The sequence below is a fragment of the Notolabrus celidotus genome, chromosome 5 (genome assembly GCF_009762535.1).
Source record: "Notolabrus celidotus isolate fNotCel1 chromosome 5, fNotCel1.pri, whole genome shotgun sequence".
Classification (NCBI taxonomy): Eukaryota; Metazoa; Chordata; class Actinopteri; order Labriformes; family Labridae; genus Notolabrus; species Notolabrus celidotus.
This window is the reverse complement of record NC_048276.1, coordinates 10,985,606-11,002,848: the sequence shown is the minus strand read 5'-3', so window position 1 is coordinate 11,002,848 and position 17,243 is coordinate 10,985,606. Positions and strand designations below refer to the sequence as shown.

The following is a 17,243-nucleotide window of genomic DNA, read 5'->3' as shown; positions in this document are numbered from 1 at the left end:
AAAAGAAAAGAAAAGTAAACAATAGCACCGTACGATTAAAATGACTCAAAGCTACATAAGGACATGATATATTTAATCTAACAATTTATTCAGCTGTAATTGCAATCAGCAACCACATGATGGCAGTATAATGTCAACACATTGCATGATGAACAAATGCAAACACGCCACAAGCATAGACTGTAAATTAACCCAAAACCATAGACTGTTTCTAACCATTTGTATTCAGTTCTGCATTAACTTAACTTGATTTGCGCTCACTTGTACCGTGGCCCTGAAGTGCAAATCACAACGGCAATTCAGAAAACACAACTGCAATTCAGAAAACACAAGGGAAATTCAGAAAACACTACGGCAAATCAGAAAACACAACAGCAATTCAGTCTTCGCTGATTGGACTGGTCTATATGACGAGTCATGTCCCCTGAGGGTACCTACTTCTTCCGGTTTGGTTAATGTCATAGTGTTTTCTGATTTGTCGTTGTGTTTTCTGATTTGCCGTTGTGTTTTCTGATTTCCTGTTGTGTTTTCTGATTTGCCGTAGTGTTTTGCACTTCAGGGCCACCGTACACTTGTCCTCTGAAGTCAGACGCAACTACATTGTGTTAATGTAATTTAAATTTAAAATCAATGGATGTTGGCGTTACTTGATGTTGGTGTGTTTATTGGCAGAAAGGTCAAGAAATAAAAGTCGGCTCAGAGACAAAATGATGATAAAGCACAAGAATGTCTCGCCCATTTAATTCATGCACATATACTGGAAGGGTTAGAGGTGGAAAGTTACTAAATACATTTATTAATGAACAGTACAACTTGAGGTACTCTTGAGATTAAATTGGCCTTACGATTAAAACACAGGTTTGTCACACAGGTCAGTGTGACATAGGAAAATCTGTATTTTAGTCGCGATCACAGAATAAAACAACCGTGATTTTGATTGGATTTCGGTGTATTTTATTTAAATGGTTCAACTAATGAATTATAGATTGTCCCATGATCCTCTGACCTAGTTTTATTTGCTGTGCTACACTGTATGTCTTTAGTTTCACCACCTGAATACATTTACCTTGCACTTTATCTTATTCAAATTACTATCATTATACTGTATAATGGTAATGTTACATTTACTTGCTTATATTATATCTCTGCAATAACACAGAAGAATCAAGGCTCAGTCACATATCGTACAGATATTTGATATTTACATAGTCATGTCTGCTTATTACCTATACCAGTCAGATTTCTTTTTATATGGTCTATAAATTCTTTCATCTGTTTGTATAATATGCCTTTCAAATTCTATTTGCCTATCCTGCTTAGTTCTTTTATCTTCTGTATTAACTCATATGCATTTCTGTTGTTGTACTCGGTTGCTTAATTTATCCTGGCGAGATTCAATAAGTGTTTGTATGATTTAATGTTTTTGATGCTCGCTCATATGTGTGTAGCCTATAGATAAATGTAGAAACATTTCAGATTATAGAACCGAAACAGCGGACTGATATAAACAGAGTAAAAAGAATAAACAGCTCTCTGATATAAACAGAGTAAAAAGAAACAGCTTTGTCTGATATCAGGCAAATAAAAAAGATGATTCCCCTCTGTAGCTTACATTCTGTAGAAATACATGAAAAGATAGCATGTTAAAAAACAAAAGAAAACCTTTTATTGTAAAATCTGTTTTTCTACAACTCAACAAAAGCCATTCTTGTTTTCTCAAGCAGACAAGTTAATTTTTGTGAAAGTTTCAGAAAAAAAACCTTAAACAACCCTCTCAAAAGCAAACAGCACACTTTACAGTACAGGCAGTTATGGCATTCAAATAGATCTTGGTTAAGTAAACTAATGCATATTTCTCTTGGCTTGTTAGTGAAAGCAAACAAATAAATCCTAGAACAGGAAGGAAAAGGCAAAATAAAGACAATGTTCTAAGCTGTCTGTTTCTTCTGAACAGACTTCTCTGTGTGTGGGGGTTCTAAACATGTTCTAAAACTACAATCAAGAAGGCAGCTGTTCTTATGGCATTTATACCTGATCTCTCATACATAAACACACACACACACACACACACACACACACACACACACACACACACACACACAAACCATAAATAGTGGGAATGTCCATTGTTCCAGGACAAACGTCTCCTTCAATCTCTGAGGTCAAATTATCATCTACAGCTCTTTTTTAACAGTAGCAGAGATTTTCTCGCCTTATGCAAATCTCTTGAAAGATTAAAAAGGTGAACCTAAAAAACGTAAGGTAAGGTAACTGTAAAAATACTTCACAAAACTGTATGGAAAAAATCCTTAAAGTAAACAACCTAACAGTGCTGTTCATCTGCATATATGTGTAAATGAACAAGTTCCAGCATCATCTCAATTCACAGACAGCAGTTCAGTGTGAACATGCTTAGTTAAAATACATGTTTGTGATTTACAAACTTTCTTTAAAATCTACATCTGGGTATGAGGCCTTCATTGTACAAATGGTTTATGTGAAAAGCATCCTCTTATAACTGATATCTAATAACAGTGATGTGAGGGGGTGTTTTTGTCAGCAGTGGGTCAGAATGAAGATAAACTGAATGTTGTACAAAGCTTGTCTGACTTTCTTCTTGTACATGTTTTTTTTTCCTTTTAAAAGCTTTGCAATATTTCTTGATATGGTGGAAAATATTGTAACTTGACTCTACAATCAAATCAAGTCATTCACTTGGCCTAAAGATCAAGTTAAATAGCACATTTTCACATATCTTTTTTCAAGACCACACTTCTGCGCAAGGTTTGAAGAGTGATACTGAAAACTTATGATACTTTTTTTTTAAGTGCAAACCTATAAATTCAACTACAGGTGAAACAACAACACTACTGTGGCATAACAGTGGGATAACTCATATGTGTCTACTACTTTGATCCACAGTACAGTTTCATGCTAGAAATACTAATCAACTGATGGAGACAGATTTCCTTTTTAAGGCACTGAGCTTTACGATACTCTGGACATCAGTCACAGAGTCGCACTGCTCCCAGAGTGTGCATGGAAATCAGTCTGGTTTAGTACCAGATGATCACTCCAAACTACTGACTACTGCTGACAAGTCATTGAGCATTCCTCTAATAACCAAAATCCAAGAAAGTGTCTGTCTTGTGCTCTAAGCAGCTGTGTTGAGGTTCCTCTGGGTTCAAACCCACAGAGTAGCAGCCCTTCATCTGGAACCTACAATGGTCTGAAACAGAAAAGAGCACATGTTGCTTACCACTGAGAGTCAAGAACATTTAAAAAAAAATGATGACAGGATAAACATGCTGTTACCTTTCTTCACCATTGTCCTCTTCTACCCAGGCCACGATTTTTCCTTCCCAGCCTGGAATGATTGCTGCATCCTGAAATACCTGAACAAATAAAAGGACATATGTTTTGAAGCCATTCGTTAGCGGGAGCCATATGTGAGATGCTGAACTCAAAATAACTTCTGTCGAGCTAGTGTGAGGTAAAGAGGCAAGCTTTAAGCCTCCTCGCAAACAGCAACAGTGTTCCTGTCTGTCAATCAAGTCAGCTGTGCCTCTCATTATGGAAAACTTGTAATCTTAATTAGCGTTATGAAAAAATTCACCCCCTGTACAGTGTGTGCCGATCGAGAAATTAGCTATCCAGACTACACTCATTTTCTGTACCAGGCTGTGAACATGTTTATTTCTGCTGTAAAGATCGTTTTTTTTCACTTGGTGTGTATGTGGTTTCCGCTACTTCCAGAGACAGCATCAAGTGAACTCTTGAGGAACTGCAGTTTTTTAACACTTAGGCATTGGCTTCAATTCTCGTGGCCGGAGGTTGCCGCTTGGTAGGGACACAATTTTGAGCAGAGCAAACACAATGAACTTTGTAACCAGTCCACCTCAAACAGGGAACACATAAGCCCAGAGTACTTAGTTCAATCCTCTCTCACCTCTTCTTTCACTGTGCCAAACTCAGGGTCCAGGGCCTTGAAGTGGTATCTGTAGTTTCCTTCTCGATCCACAGCAGCCTTCACATCCTTGAGAGTTACCTCACCCAACCTTTAACGTTGTGTAAAAAAAAAAGAGCCTTTTATTACTTCCTGTATAATTTAGTCTCTGTTGCATTCTGTGCAACTAATGGCCAAATGTATCTTTCTAGGTAAATTACTCAATGAAAAAAACAAAAATGTCCTGAAACATATTACAATGTTTTAAAAAGAGAACCCCACACATGCACTAACCTCTTGGGTACATTGATCATGGAGGGTGTTGAGGATTTTCCAGTAAAATAAAGGATTTTTGTGGAGCCAGAGGAGCCACTGTTGGAGTTACAGACCTCTGTAATGACCAGAAAAAAAATATTAGCAGAAGGAAAATAATCTGTGAGTGCTTCCATGTTTATTTGTTGGATGCATCTCAGATCAGCTTACTCGTGCCAGGCCAGGAGTCAGAGTCTGTATGTTGACTTCTGCGTCTAGGAGATTTCCCTCTTCCCTGCAGAGTTATGAAAACTGTTGACATTTCTTCAGAAGAAACCACATCTAAAACTGTCTTTTATAAAATCTGCTTCACGCTTCACTCTTTTATTAGCTATCACATTCAATTAAATAGATAAATTAAATTATTAAAGAGGACATCAGCTGATAACACAAAATGTCAGTGTTTTATAATTCAACTTTTGTGAAAGCCTTCATATTTATTTCAGTAACGCAGCAACCTCAGCCTCACATGACTGTTCAAGAGCCTGGCTGGTTACCCTCAGATAGAAGCTATTTTTGTCCTCACACTGAAACAAAAAAGCTTGAAGAGCTTGAAGAAAAATGGTTATGTATGCTTGGTAAGACGGTTGTACCCTGTGCGTGTGCAGAACTTGCAGTCTGTCGATGAGTGATACTATGCCCTGCTCCAGGGTATCCAGTGTATGGTGCTGCGGGTCGTGGTCTCTGAAGTTGTTCCTCAAACTCCTGAGTGAATCTCGCAGCAGCTGAACCTCTTCTGCCTGCTGAAAGAGCACAAACACAAAAAGCTCTGTTTTTGTCATCAACAGCTGTGAGCTTGTCTGAAGTATTAAAGGACCCTTTGTGTGTGTTAAGACAAATGTTGTACTTTTAAAAGCAACTTAATTTAGGAAACATACTGCGGATGACAGCTGTAAAACAAGCATCTATTTACAGTACTGTTGAAGGTTTTGTATTTCATGTGAGGAAATTAGAACAAAACCTTAAATACTGCATGAGTACACACTTCACAACAATGTAAGAGTATGGTTGTGTGATAATTGTGAGCATCAGGACCTCAGAACTGATTAAACAGCTTTATCAATCGAAGAATACTCACGTCTGACACAGAAGGAGCAGGATTTCCAGAGTAAGAATATCCATTATTTTCTGTGCCTGTAGGGATCTAAACATAAAAGAGCAAGAATATACACTTATGAAATTAAAACTGCCTCATTCAGACTGAATTTCTGACTTAAATCATTTTTAATTAGGGTTTGATACAAAAACGGTAAGTTTAGAAACAGTATTACCTGCAGCAAGCTGTTTTTATGCTCCAACTCACTCTGCAATTCACCCTGTTGAACAGACACAATCAGGCATTAAAACACACCACAAATAAAATTGCAAGATAGTAAACTTTAAATATATCTTGTCTTCACCTCAAGTTATCAATGTAACTAGTTCATTAGTTGAAGGCACAAATAAATAAACAACATCATATAAGTGCTTTAAGTTCCTGCTCGAAGTCAGTTTATTTTCAATTTGCTGATAAAAGCTCAAGCAAAACAGCAAAGGAAGACTTTGATGATCATTTTAAAAGGTAAGTTGTCGTTTAACCTTTTCCATGAGATTTAACGACAAAGTGTGGAGCTAGACAGAACTCTTTTAGCCCGCTGTAGTTTGTTAAATGTCCCTTTACAGTCCAAAAACTGGCCAGCATACCTGCTTTTTCTGGCTTTCATCAAGCTTGTGTTTCAGCTGTAGCAGGTGTCTGTCCTTCTGTCCGACTTCCTTCTGCACTCAGCCATCAAAGAGAGAAAGGTAGGGTTTGTTTTTTAGTAAAAACTCAGTAAGCAGATGCAGTGTGACAAAAAGTTTGATGTATTAAAGCAGCTCAAAGCAAACCATTGAAGGAGAAGGGTTAGAGGAGCTCACCTTGCATTCACCCCAGAGTCTGTTGCATTCCTCTAGCTTCCACTGTAGCTCTGCCTGTAACACAGTTTCACAGAGGAGGATAAAAAAATAAAGGAATGCTTTAAATATTTTAAATTGACATCAAGTAAAATAGGTTTGTATCTGACACTATGTCATACATTCTGGTTGTTGAGTTCATCCTTCGTCATGCTGCCCCGGAGCAGCTCCTGCTTCATTTGCAGTATGGATGCCTCCTGTGAGCACAGCCTCTGCTGCTGAGCGTCCTACTCATTAAAAAAGAACAAACAGAAAGTCATTACCTGAGCTGGCAACTTCTCCGATACAACTACAACTAAACTTCACAAAGGAGAAAGAGAACAAACTGCAGATGTGCCTTTGTCTTACCTTAACTCCCTGCAGGTTTCTCATCTCCTGCCTACAGCGCAACAGTTCCCTCTAAAACAAACAACACAACACACTCTGAATTAAAAACGGAACACTGAACACTGCAAGCATCACACAGGTTTATTCTCTCAGTAAGGAACCATGAGCCTTTTGTTGATAATGGAAAATTAATTGACTTTTTAAAAGGTAAACAAATATTGGACCTTCAGCTCCTGAGCCTCCTCCATACTCTGATCCAAACGACTGCGAATGACTACCTGGAAAGAAGAAAGATAGGATGTGAGTGAGAACAACAATGAGCTGAGGGAGAAGGGAAAATGATACCCGTGTCACCCTCTGCACGCACATGAGCATGCACACACGCCCACATTAACCACAGTAAAGAAAAAGAAATATGATCTGTGTTGGGCCCAAGTCGCTGAAACAGACCAAAGAAGAGAGAGAGAAAGAGAGAGAGAGAGAGAGAGAGAGATAGAGAGAGAGAGAGAGAGAGAGAGAGAGAGAGAGAGAGAGAGAGAGAGAGAGAGAGAGAGAGAGAAAGAAATGGATGCAGAAATGAAAATAAAAGTACGGCCATCATTACCAGTTGCTGCTCAGCATTTCCTTGGTCCAAACTCAATGACACGTCCTGTTCATCCTCAGGCAGCGAACCATGCAGCAGCAGGGCCTTAAAAACAAGTATGACATGTGACACCAGTGTGTACTAGGAGTGAAGTCCCTGCGTTAGGTAAGCTCTGACCAGTTAAAGCAGTAGTAGTAGGTTGTCCAGTGCATTATTTAAAACAAAGTACAGTATCTAAATAACTCAGTTAGTTTTCCTCTTAATAAACTCAACAGATCCTGCCTGTAGAGGCACTGAGTTAAAACCGACCATGCACTAAGATTCAATAAAGCTGATGACTTTGCTCTAATTTCCAAACCACAAGACCAGTTACTTTATGTTTACTTCAAGAGAGAGCATAACTCGCAGGACGTAAACATTACTCTCAATTCAAGGATTATAATCTAATGCAGTTTCTCTAAAGACAGACCTCAGAAGCACCATGGAAGTAATTTTACTTAAAATACTTGCATACAAATGTGGTCAGTCCCAGCCAGGTTTACATCCAAATAAGTGTTTTCTTCTTTTTATCATTCATGCAGCTATATACACTTTTTTTTTTTTAATTGTATTTTTATTTGGAAAGGGTAACAATACACAATTTACAACACTTTGATAATTGTATTCATCCTTTTCCAGGCTTTTATATGCGTATGCATAGGGAGAAAAAGTATGTCCACATAGCCACTCAGTCCTGAAATGTTTCTGTCCTCCATCTTTCCAAGTGAATGCATCCATTTATACTCTTGACATTTAAACACATACATCCTCACCTCTTCAGTCAGTAATTAACACTCATTTTCCTGCATACATCCATTACATAAACCATCAGATATATAACTATTTACATAAGAACTAGGGGAGCTTACATTTATGTTTTTATATACACTTTTTTCATGCAAAAATGTGAGGGTTGTTATATTTAGAGAAAGTGTTTCAACACTAATTCTCCAGAGAGGTGTCGTTAAAACACTGGAGAAGAGAGATTACTTTAACAACGAGTGATAGAAAAGTGGCTTTTATTTTTGTTTTATTGTCATTTTGGGGAAGGATCTGATTTTTTCATTATATGACATTTTGGCACAAGCTCATTCCACATACTGATTAATCTGGTAATCATTTTTAAATGCACTTTGTCACAATCAGTACTTTTCACAAGTGACTTAAAAGTTTTCCACAAGCAAACATTTTTTTTTTCTATATTATGAATTTCTGACCATTCCCTTGAGGGTAAACTGAAGTAAGCATATTTTTTTGTTTAAAGCTCCTGTGAGGAACTTTCGAATTACATCATTTTTAGCGAGCCCACTGAACAAAGGGTTAACAGTGGTTACAAGAATCTGCAGTTCCTCCAAAGATGAAGTCTCACTGATTATCTTGTTTGCTTTTTTAGGTCACAAAGAGACATCAGTGTTCATTTAAGTCGGATTCACAAGCAGTTAAAAACTCCTTATAGCAGCTTTAATTAACAACACAACATTCAATGTCCTCAAAAATCTCACTCACAATATTTGAAAATCAGAGGGGAGGCATTCTGATAAAAAAAGAAACTCTATTTATAGAAAGAATATCTACCTGTAGAGCTGACACCATTATACGTGTCTCCTGCACCTCCTTCTCCAGATTTTCACTGACGGAATCATCCCACGCTGTGTCCTCTACACCACTACATGACTCAGCTTCATGCACACACATGTACACACACATACGTTATACAGGTTCAACAATAAATTGTGAGTTTTAGTGATCATACAGCGTGCAGTTCTGGGGCTCACCACTGGGCTCCTGTTGTTGGGGGTCATCAAGCTGTCTGTCTGAGTGGCTGCTGGGTGGAGCTCTCGGAGATGGCAGAGGACTGATGGAGCTGAGGCTGAAGGAGTGTAAACCAAAGATGAATTAGTTAATTCAGAGAAGGAGAAGGATGATGTGTAAGTAAACACTAAACATAGCAGAAACACATACATACACAGTGTAAGGAGAGTGCTTCATCTTCTTGCTACTGCTACATTGTTACTGGGCTGTGCGATTGATCAGTATACATGGGATAGGTGACTTGTGCTGGTGATAAACAAAGCAAAACTATCTGACTGGTCTTGGCGCTGATAGGAAGCAAAGACATCCACAAAGATCTCTTTTAAAAACAACAACACATTAATGATAACCATTAATCACACTGTTTGAATCCGTACAATAAAACAATGCTTTCCTCTTGATATTTTGACTCAGACAGAAAAAAGCAACACATGAGAATTACATGTTTCCTTGAGTCCTGACTTGGTATCTGAAGCCCTCCATACAGCATGTGTTGGAAGTCAAAGCTCTCTCAAAACACAAGCCGCACACAACCACAACAACTTATACACCATAAAACATAGCGCTGACCCACACTGCCTTAAAAAGACTGGTCTTACCATTTAACCTGGGTGCCCCCCATAGTGGGCTACAGGTGGTAAACAGAGCATAATACCATAACAGAGCATAATCCAACAAGGCTAGACTCCTCTCTCCATGTGCAACCCTGGCATCTTCATCCCTGCAAACCCATGCTTGTGACTCTCCTTGCTCTGACACGCCCCTTGCCCTTCAGCAAGAGAGCGTGGCACACAAAGCAGCAGACATTTCTTATCATCCGTCGTGATTAAACTCAACATGTGATGGCATTTTCAGTTAACCCAATCTCTGAATAAATCTGCTCCATCAAAGGAAGATTAATGCGGACATTTACTTTTGTTATAAAACACAAACACAAGTTTGCCTTCACATTAAACTGGAAGATACTGATGGTGAAAAGGATTACTAAAAGAGCACAACTTTAGATCCCACATGTGATTTGAGAGAATAAAGGCTGATTATATCCTTCTCGTGTTGGGGTGCTGAGACCAAAGTCATATGGTTTATCAGGCAGTGAAACACACACGCACACACACACACACACACACACACACACACACACACACACACACACACACACACACACACACACACACACACACACACACACACACACACACACACACACACACACAAAGAGAGAGACACAAGTGAACCACAGAATACAGTCTACTGCTTTAAAAGCGTGGTGTTGGAAGATAAGATGACAGATTACACAACACCTGTGCGAAACTCAAGAGAACAAATACAGAGCTGTCTTAAGTGCACTAAAGGACTTTGATTGTAGCAAGATTGCAAATTTGATCACAAAATATATCCTCATCCTTCACTCTAACTTAACCTCATCTTTTTTTTCGTTATATTTTTGAGCTTTTTTGCCTTTATTGGATAGGACAGCTGAAGAGAGACAGGACCCTGTGGAGGTGGTGGCTGACAGGAGGATGATAGCAAAGCTACCTTCTCTGATGGACAACACGTCACACCCCCTCCAGGAGACCATAACAACACTAAGTAGCTTGTTCAGTGACAGACTTCTTCACCCGCGGTGTCTCACGGAGAGATACCGCAGGTCTTTTCTTCCTGCAGTGGTCAGACTCTATAACCAATCATTTATATATACATATATATGTTGTAAGACATGCTTATTTTTTACCTCTTTAATTTTAATTGCTAATTCACTTTTTAATGATTGATATTTTATAGGCTCTTGTTTGCTTTATATTTTTTGCACTGTCTACTTTGTTACTGTGACACTTGAATTTCCCCATTGTGGGATGAGTAAAGGACTCTCTTATCTTATCTTAAATGTGGGAAGTAGAGAGTGGGGGAAGACATGCAGTAAATGGTCAACCGGCCAGGAGTCGAACCAGCAACCTCTGCGAAAAGGACTATGGCCTCTATACATGGGACGCTTTGACCGCTAGGCCACCAGTGTCCCTTAAACTTGTCTTTAAGCCAATTAGGTTCCAGGAAAGCCAACATGCCTTTTAGGCCATTATCTCAGCACTGCTCTCTGAAAAAGACTCCAAGTCACATCATGTTCAAGCCAATATAGGCTGTATGAAGTGTGAAATCACTATCCATGTCTGAGTTTATATTCTCTATTTTTTTTTACAGTTTAAATCTATGATGTTCATCTCAACCAAAGCCACCTTTTGCTTAACATTTGTGACATTCTGAAATCAAAGAGAGACACAAAAAGGCAGATAATGTGTGCATTTAAGCTGTTTTAGTATACACTTAAGGCAGTGAATGGTGAGAGTACAGTTTTTTTAGGAACAAGAAATGTGGGGTACCTGTCAGGCTGAGGATTGTCCTGCTCATCTGGAGCTCCTCGCTCATACTGCTGAACCAGGGCACGCACACACACAGACTTTTCCGAATCCAACCCCCAGCCACTGAAAAATCATTAACAAAATAAAAGATCTTTAAAAATAAGAAGTGTCATGGTTTCTACATCTAATTTATTGACTTTTAGTAGTTGCAAGGATGCTGTATTGGTGAGGTATTTGTCCACCAGAGGACAGCAAAGACCATGTGTAAGTAACTGATAAAACACTCCTGTGCTGGGTAGAGGTCAAGGTGTGTCAGGGGTATTTTGGCTTACATACCTATGGATAAGTGTTGCACGTGCAGACTGTGAGGCATCATGTCGTGCTGTCACCAGAGCAGCCGCAGCACCCTGCGCTAATGCGATGGGGGAGAGAGGATTGTGGTTGGAAGAGCCTCTTGTTAAACTCCTCCCACTTCCAGAGGCAGCCTTGTGATTGGCAGAGGGTTTGAAGTGGGCAGCCAACGCCAGGATGATTCTCATTGCACATTTCAGGTTACCATCAACAATGTCTGCAAAGAGAAAATTAATATGGTGTGAAACAAGGTTGTCAAGAACATAATCATTGTTTCTCTGATGAGTGAGACATGGATTTTGAGAGTGGAGGAATATGTTCCTTAAGTGTAATACAGTCGGCAATCAAAAAACTTTGTGAATATCTGACAACAAGAGAGTGAGACCACATGGAAAATGTAGTAATTTACCTCTTGCAGTTATGTGTGGCATGCGTATGTGTCTGGAGGAAATGAACTGCAAGACTTGCTCAACATTCTTCCTGCTTTCTTCTTTGTTCTGTGGAGTGATGTAAACTCCCTCCAGCACTTCCCCAGCTGTTTGGTTTGAATCCGATTTGAAAGAGTGAAAAGGAACAATTAGAAAAGAAATGAAGCAACAGCTAGTTTGAATTTTCATCTGCAACTATTTCACCATTCACATCACATTTAAGGTCCAAACTGAAACAGTATATTGTGCAAACATTTCCTAAGCAGAGCTACGTCATTTCCCTCATGATAAATGAGTATGAAGCCATTTGTTAAGAGTGTGTTACAAACATAAATACACACTTGACAGTGCATTTTAAATACATCTAATGCAAACACCTTGTTGGGTTATCAACTAAGACTGCAGCTTTGTGCGTGGGTGTTTAGTTTTAATGCTAACTGAGGAGCAAGAACAACACCAAGAGGAAGTGTGTGGTTTTGAATAATGTGTATTAAGAACGTACTGTGGTGGATAACAGGATGTGCATATTTTCTGAATTAAAAGCTTTAGGCCAACATAAAACTGTATAATGGTCTGAATCATTTTCCTGCATGTAAACCATCGCATTACATGGTTAGGTGAGAAAAAACAGAGTAGTGGTTCTTTATGTTATATGTGAAGGTGTCTCTGTTATGGCACTTTCATTTTCAGTTCTTAGTAATGATAAATTCTTGCTCTGAAAAACCACAGTCTTACATGCTATGAAAGCTCAAAGGCATAGTTCGTAGTACTCTGGATTCTGCTACAGGCTGAAAGGGTAGGTGAAAAAATGTATTGACACATTTTAATGGATGGAAATATAAACAATTGGAAATTTCTCACATGATTGATCCTGAACATTTTTGACTTTGACTCTGTCACATGTCACTTTATACTGGGCAATGACCACCACTGTGCCTTCTTCTAAGTAAGGGATAATGTATGGTTAGCAGGTTGTTATGGGAAAAAGAATCCCGACAGGGTGAGACAAGACACCCACGCAGAGCGGAAGGGTCTTGTCTCACCCTGAAGGTAATAAGTAAGGGATAATGTATGGTTAGCAGGGTAACCGGCTTTCTTACTGATCTTCCGGTTGTGTAAGAAGCTTGATTCTGATTGGTCAAAACCCCTTGGCAACCCCTTGACAGTGGTTATTAACATTCACTAACATGAGCAACACCAGAGTCAAACTGAAGAATCCATCACCATGGAACATTAACTGACGTGGAATCACTGGGTTTATTTTTTAAAAACTGTACACATAAATCATTTTAAATCAATAAAATAACATTTTAATCAATGTTTTTGACAACGTGTTTGTATTTTAAGTTACTGGCTGGGTAACAAGCACACTAATGTATGGTTATCAGCTTGTTATGGGAGAAAGAACCCCTTCAGGTGATTCTTTTTCCCATAACAACCTGCTAACCATACGTTATCCCTAACTCAAACTGCCTATTTACTCTAATTCAATATTTTAGCTGAATTATTTATTCAATATATATTAGAACATTTACACCCCACACAGCTCACTTTTTCTGTTTTATCTATTTACTCATCGTTTATATTTAGTTTAACCCACACAATGAGCCCTGCTCTAGTTTGTCCTCATGTTGTTGTTTTGTTTCTTTCATTTTGGTTTTGTTGTCTGGTGTATTGTTTGTCTGTTTTTTTATTACACTTTCACAGCTTCGCACCTGCCATGTGGGAAACGCGATTTCATTCGGCTGTATACAAGCTATCCAGATGAATGACAATAAAGTATGAGTTAAGTTTAGTTTAGTCATCTTATAATATTTTACACATGAGAGGTGACTTTTTCCTAAAGCATAGCAAAAATCAGTGAACCATTCTGTTATATTCTAGTTTAGAAGAGAGCATCCCAGGGAGAGCTCACATTATTGATGAGCATGTATGTTGGGTTTAATAAAGGGCCAGCTGTGCACGTACAAACCTGCAACCAGACATTTTTTTAGCTATGTATGCACCTAAAAATAGACTAATGCAATGATCTGCTGACTACTACTTTATGTGAGAAATTTGAATGTACTGTATGGTAGTGTGTATTTACCGACTAGCTCTATTAGTTGTGTGAGCACAACTCCATCCTGCAGGTCCCGCCTGAGGTCTGTGATGGGCTTCAGGCCTGGTTTCCTCTTCAGCTGAGCATTCACCCAGGAAACATATGCAGCTAGCTGCTGCTGCAGTCCATCAGTCAGGCACACACACATTTAACACAGCACCAGAGACAAACACAGAGAGTAAAGAGAGGGGGGCAAATTAGATTGAGATTGAGACCATGGCATGACACATGACATCCTTTGTTTATTCTGCTGGGACAGGAGAGAGGGGGCAGGGCCAGCCTATTGTCTTACTGCCTGATTAATTTTACTTCTGCAAGGGAAATCATGTCACTCGATGTTCAGTCTAGAGTAACAGGGTGCTGCATGCCTCTGCTTTCACACAGTTACTCCACCTTTACCTCCCTCTCAGTCATGTGACCCCCAAATTTGATGTTGTCAGAATACCTCAGGGCCATTGGCTCTGACTGAGACTTAGGAATCATAAAAGTAAAATATGAAATCTCTATTTAAGAACAATTATTTTACTTTTTTTCTCAATAAATCAGTAACTAGATAGTCCTCAGTTCTCCACAAGACACGTAGACATTAGCTAACTTTATCTTCTTCTGGAGGAAGAGGTTTTTCATTAGGGTCGGGCAATGTGGGAAAAATATTGTATCATTATTTTTCTATGGCAGGATCACGATCTGGATTTCATCAGACAAAAATTTAAGAACTAAATAATTCTTGTCCTGCATTCTGAACTATTTTTATGCACCAAATTTGGCCTTTTCTGCACACTTTCATAATTTTGATCTTGTCTTGTGTCCTCTTTTATGTTTTCTGAGCTTTTAGTTCATCAAGATTTTTCACATCATGATAAAAATATTAATTTGAAAACCTGTCAGCTTTAAGAGTTCTTGTGTTTCCTCCTAATTATCTTCTTGCAGAATATCCAGAGCTTTGGCTTTATACAAGTAGTCCATATGAAGCTTTTTGAGACGTTTCTGGATTGACTTTAGTTTTGTTTGTGCGCTTGAAAGAAACTGCAAATGTACAGATGATTCAGAATGTGATTAATATCTGTGCTATAAATAACACAATTGAAGATGGAAGCTTGGGGCCTTAATTAAATGGACCTTGTGCTGCGATTGGCTCCCGGGCTGTACTTTGGACATGCCTGGTTTAAGGTGTTAAAAATAATAACAGAGAAGGTATCAGTGTTGTTGTTTATGCATTTGTTTGCTTTTGAGGGTCATAAAGATGCATCAGTGCTGGTTTCAGTGTGTTTCTCAGCTGGTGAAAAAACTCCTCATAGTGCCTTTAACGTCGGCTACATCACAATATTGAACCACCAGAAGTTATGGTTTACTGTCCAACAAATTGACGCCACTAAAACTGCAGGAACTGGTTTTCTTTAACTTGAATTATTCTTTGTAATCGTGTATAATGGCCTCCACATGCTAATTTACAGCTAACCTTCCTTAATAAACACAAGCTAACATTAGTAACGCCGAGTAAACGTTACCTCATTAAAGCCCCCATGAAGAACCTCATCCAGCAAACTTCCTCTTGAAAGTGAAGCGATCATCTTTTGATGCGAAAATCCATCTAAGCTAGCAAGCGGGCTAGCTTTATCCCACACGACCCGTCTGAAAGAACAGGCAGACCCCCGTAACTAACTACCGCTGTACTCCAGCAAACGTCAACAAACCGAGACAATAAGGGATCAGAGGAGAGGCTACCGTTACTCTCCAACTGGAGACCGGTTGTCAAGTCTACAGAGCACACACCCATATATGAGCTTCCGGTTTTAAGGCTTTCAAAATACAGTGAATGATGATGAACACTTCCGGCAAAGGGGGCGTCGTAGTTGGAGGGGAGTGAGACTTACTACCTAGGGCCCAAGTGAGGAGGGGGGCCCTTAATGGCCTGATATAAAGTGTACTACGCTTTTCTCTTGTTTTGTTGTAACTGCAATAAGATAACTAAAATTTTCTGAATAAATAAACAAACATTCAGAATTCCTTTCTGGACTTTATTTCCAGTTCTGTGAGATGTGTCTCATGCCTAAAGTGGGGTCATATTTTCACTGCATCAGGTGTGGCTGAATCTAAGTGAAAGTAAACTGTAGGTTTTTAAAGTTTTATTTGACTTCATGAGGTTAGATTATACCCAAGCGGCAACCTCCGGTCTAAAAATATGAGTCAATGCGGAAGTGTTAAAAGCTGCAGTTCATCGAGGATCCGCTTGAGGCTGGCTCCGGAAATACCGGAAGTCACATACACATGAATGGTAAAAAGACAATCTTTACAGCAGAAATATCATGTTTACAGCCTGGTACAAAAGATGAGTGTAGTCTGAATAGCTAATTTCTCGATGTCCTCTCACTTTGAGGGGGGTGAATTTTTTTCTAACGCAGCAATTTCAAAGATATTGAGATTACTAGTCTTCCAATGAGAGGCACAGCTGCCTGTGGGAACACTGTAGCTGTTGGCTAGGAGGCTCAAAGCCTGCCTCTTTACGTCACACTGGCTCGACAGAAGCAATATGGCTGCCGCTGCCGATTGGCTTCAAAACAGCATTCAGAAACAGATGGGTGACGTCACGGATACTACGTCCATATTTTATACAGTCTATGATTATACCAAATAATGCCCCCTTGCTGTTATTCAACAGGTCACTTGGCTTCAAATAATCTTGTTTAAAGACATGGACAGTCTGAAGGTCAATATTGTGCAGTTACATTTGGAGAAATTCTAAAAAAAATAATTATATTGATATGTAGCTTAGATTTGAGTCAGTTAACCAAGATAGTTGTAAGCAAATATTTGTATTTAAAGCAAATAAACCAGTACTATAGCAGCAATGTTATATTTTGTAGGGTTGGCTGTGGTGATGGGGCACACAGATATCTTTTCAGGGGGCCCAGAATCCCTGGCGATGCCCCATCAGCTTCTGTGCCTCCAACAATAAACAACAAAGTAAGTGTTTGGCAAACAGTTGAGTAGGATTACTTCTGAATGAATGACGCCACTTAGAAACTGGTTGGGTTTTTTTTGCATTCTTTGACTTTTT

General features: G+C 39.0%; 1 protein-coding gene across 3 annotated transcripts; it reads right to left on the bottom strand.

Moving 5' to 3' along the window:
- Nucleotides 1-1,643: 1,643 nt before the first annotated feature.
- Nucleotides 1,644-16,143, bottom strand: LOC117813129 (dixin-like). 3 transcript variants are annotated; one of them, XM_034684245.1, is made up of 21 exons: nt 15,694-16,143; nt 14,174-14,303; nt 12,066-12,191; nt 11,642-11,873; nt 11,327-11,428; nt 8,915-9,009; nt 8,715-8,818; nt 7,122-7,205; nt 6,742-6,795; nt 6,539-6,589; nt 6,313-6,417; nt 6,155-6,208; nt 5,942-6,013; nt 5,530-5,574; nt 5,337-5,402; nt 4,852-5,001; nt 4,430-4,493; nt 4,241-4,337; nt 3,950-4,058; nt 3,316-3,395; nt 1,644-3,229 (listed from the first exon to the last, which is right to left on the bottom strand). In XM_034684245.1, exons 1-21 carry the CDS (start codon nt 15,754-15,756, stop codon nt 3,220-3,222), a joined length of 1,893 nt encoding a protein of 630 aa, XP_034540136.1. In that variant the 5' UTR covers nt 15,757-16,143; the 3' UTR covers nt 1,644-3,219. The 3 variants fall into 3 exon arrangements, with proteins under 3 accessions (XP_034540136.1, XP_034540137.1, XP_034540138.1); XM_034684246.1 differs by having other exon boundaries at nt 14,174-14,300; nt 15,694-15,961; XM_034684247.1 differs by having other exon boundaries at nt 4,852-4,998; nt 15,694-15,953.
- Between the last annotated feature and the right edge of the window lie 1,100 nt (nt 16,144-17,243).

Bases quoted from the DNA above. Each gene is read 5' to 3' on its own strand.
- LOC117813129 (XM_034684245.1), bottom strand. From the start codon at position 15,756: ATGATCGCTTCACTTTCAAGAGGAAGTTTGCTGGATGAGGTTCTTCAT. The intron at 6,796-7,121 runs GTAATGATGGCC...TCTTCTTTCCAG, and splicing joins GAAATGCTGAGCAGCAACTG to GTAGTCATTCGCAGTCGTTT. The intron at 4,338-4,429 runs GTAAGCTGATCT...TGGTCATTACAG, and splicing joins TGACTCCTGGCCTGGCACGA to AGGTCTGTAACTCCAACAGT.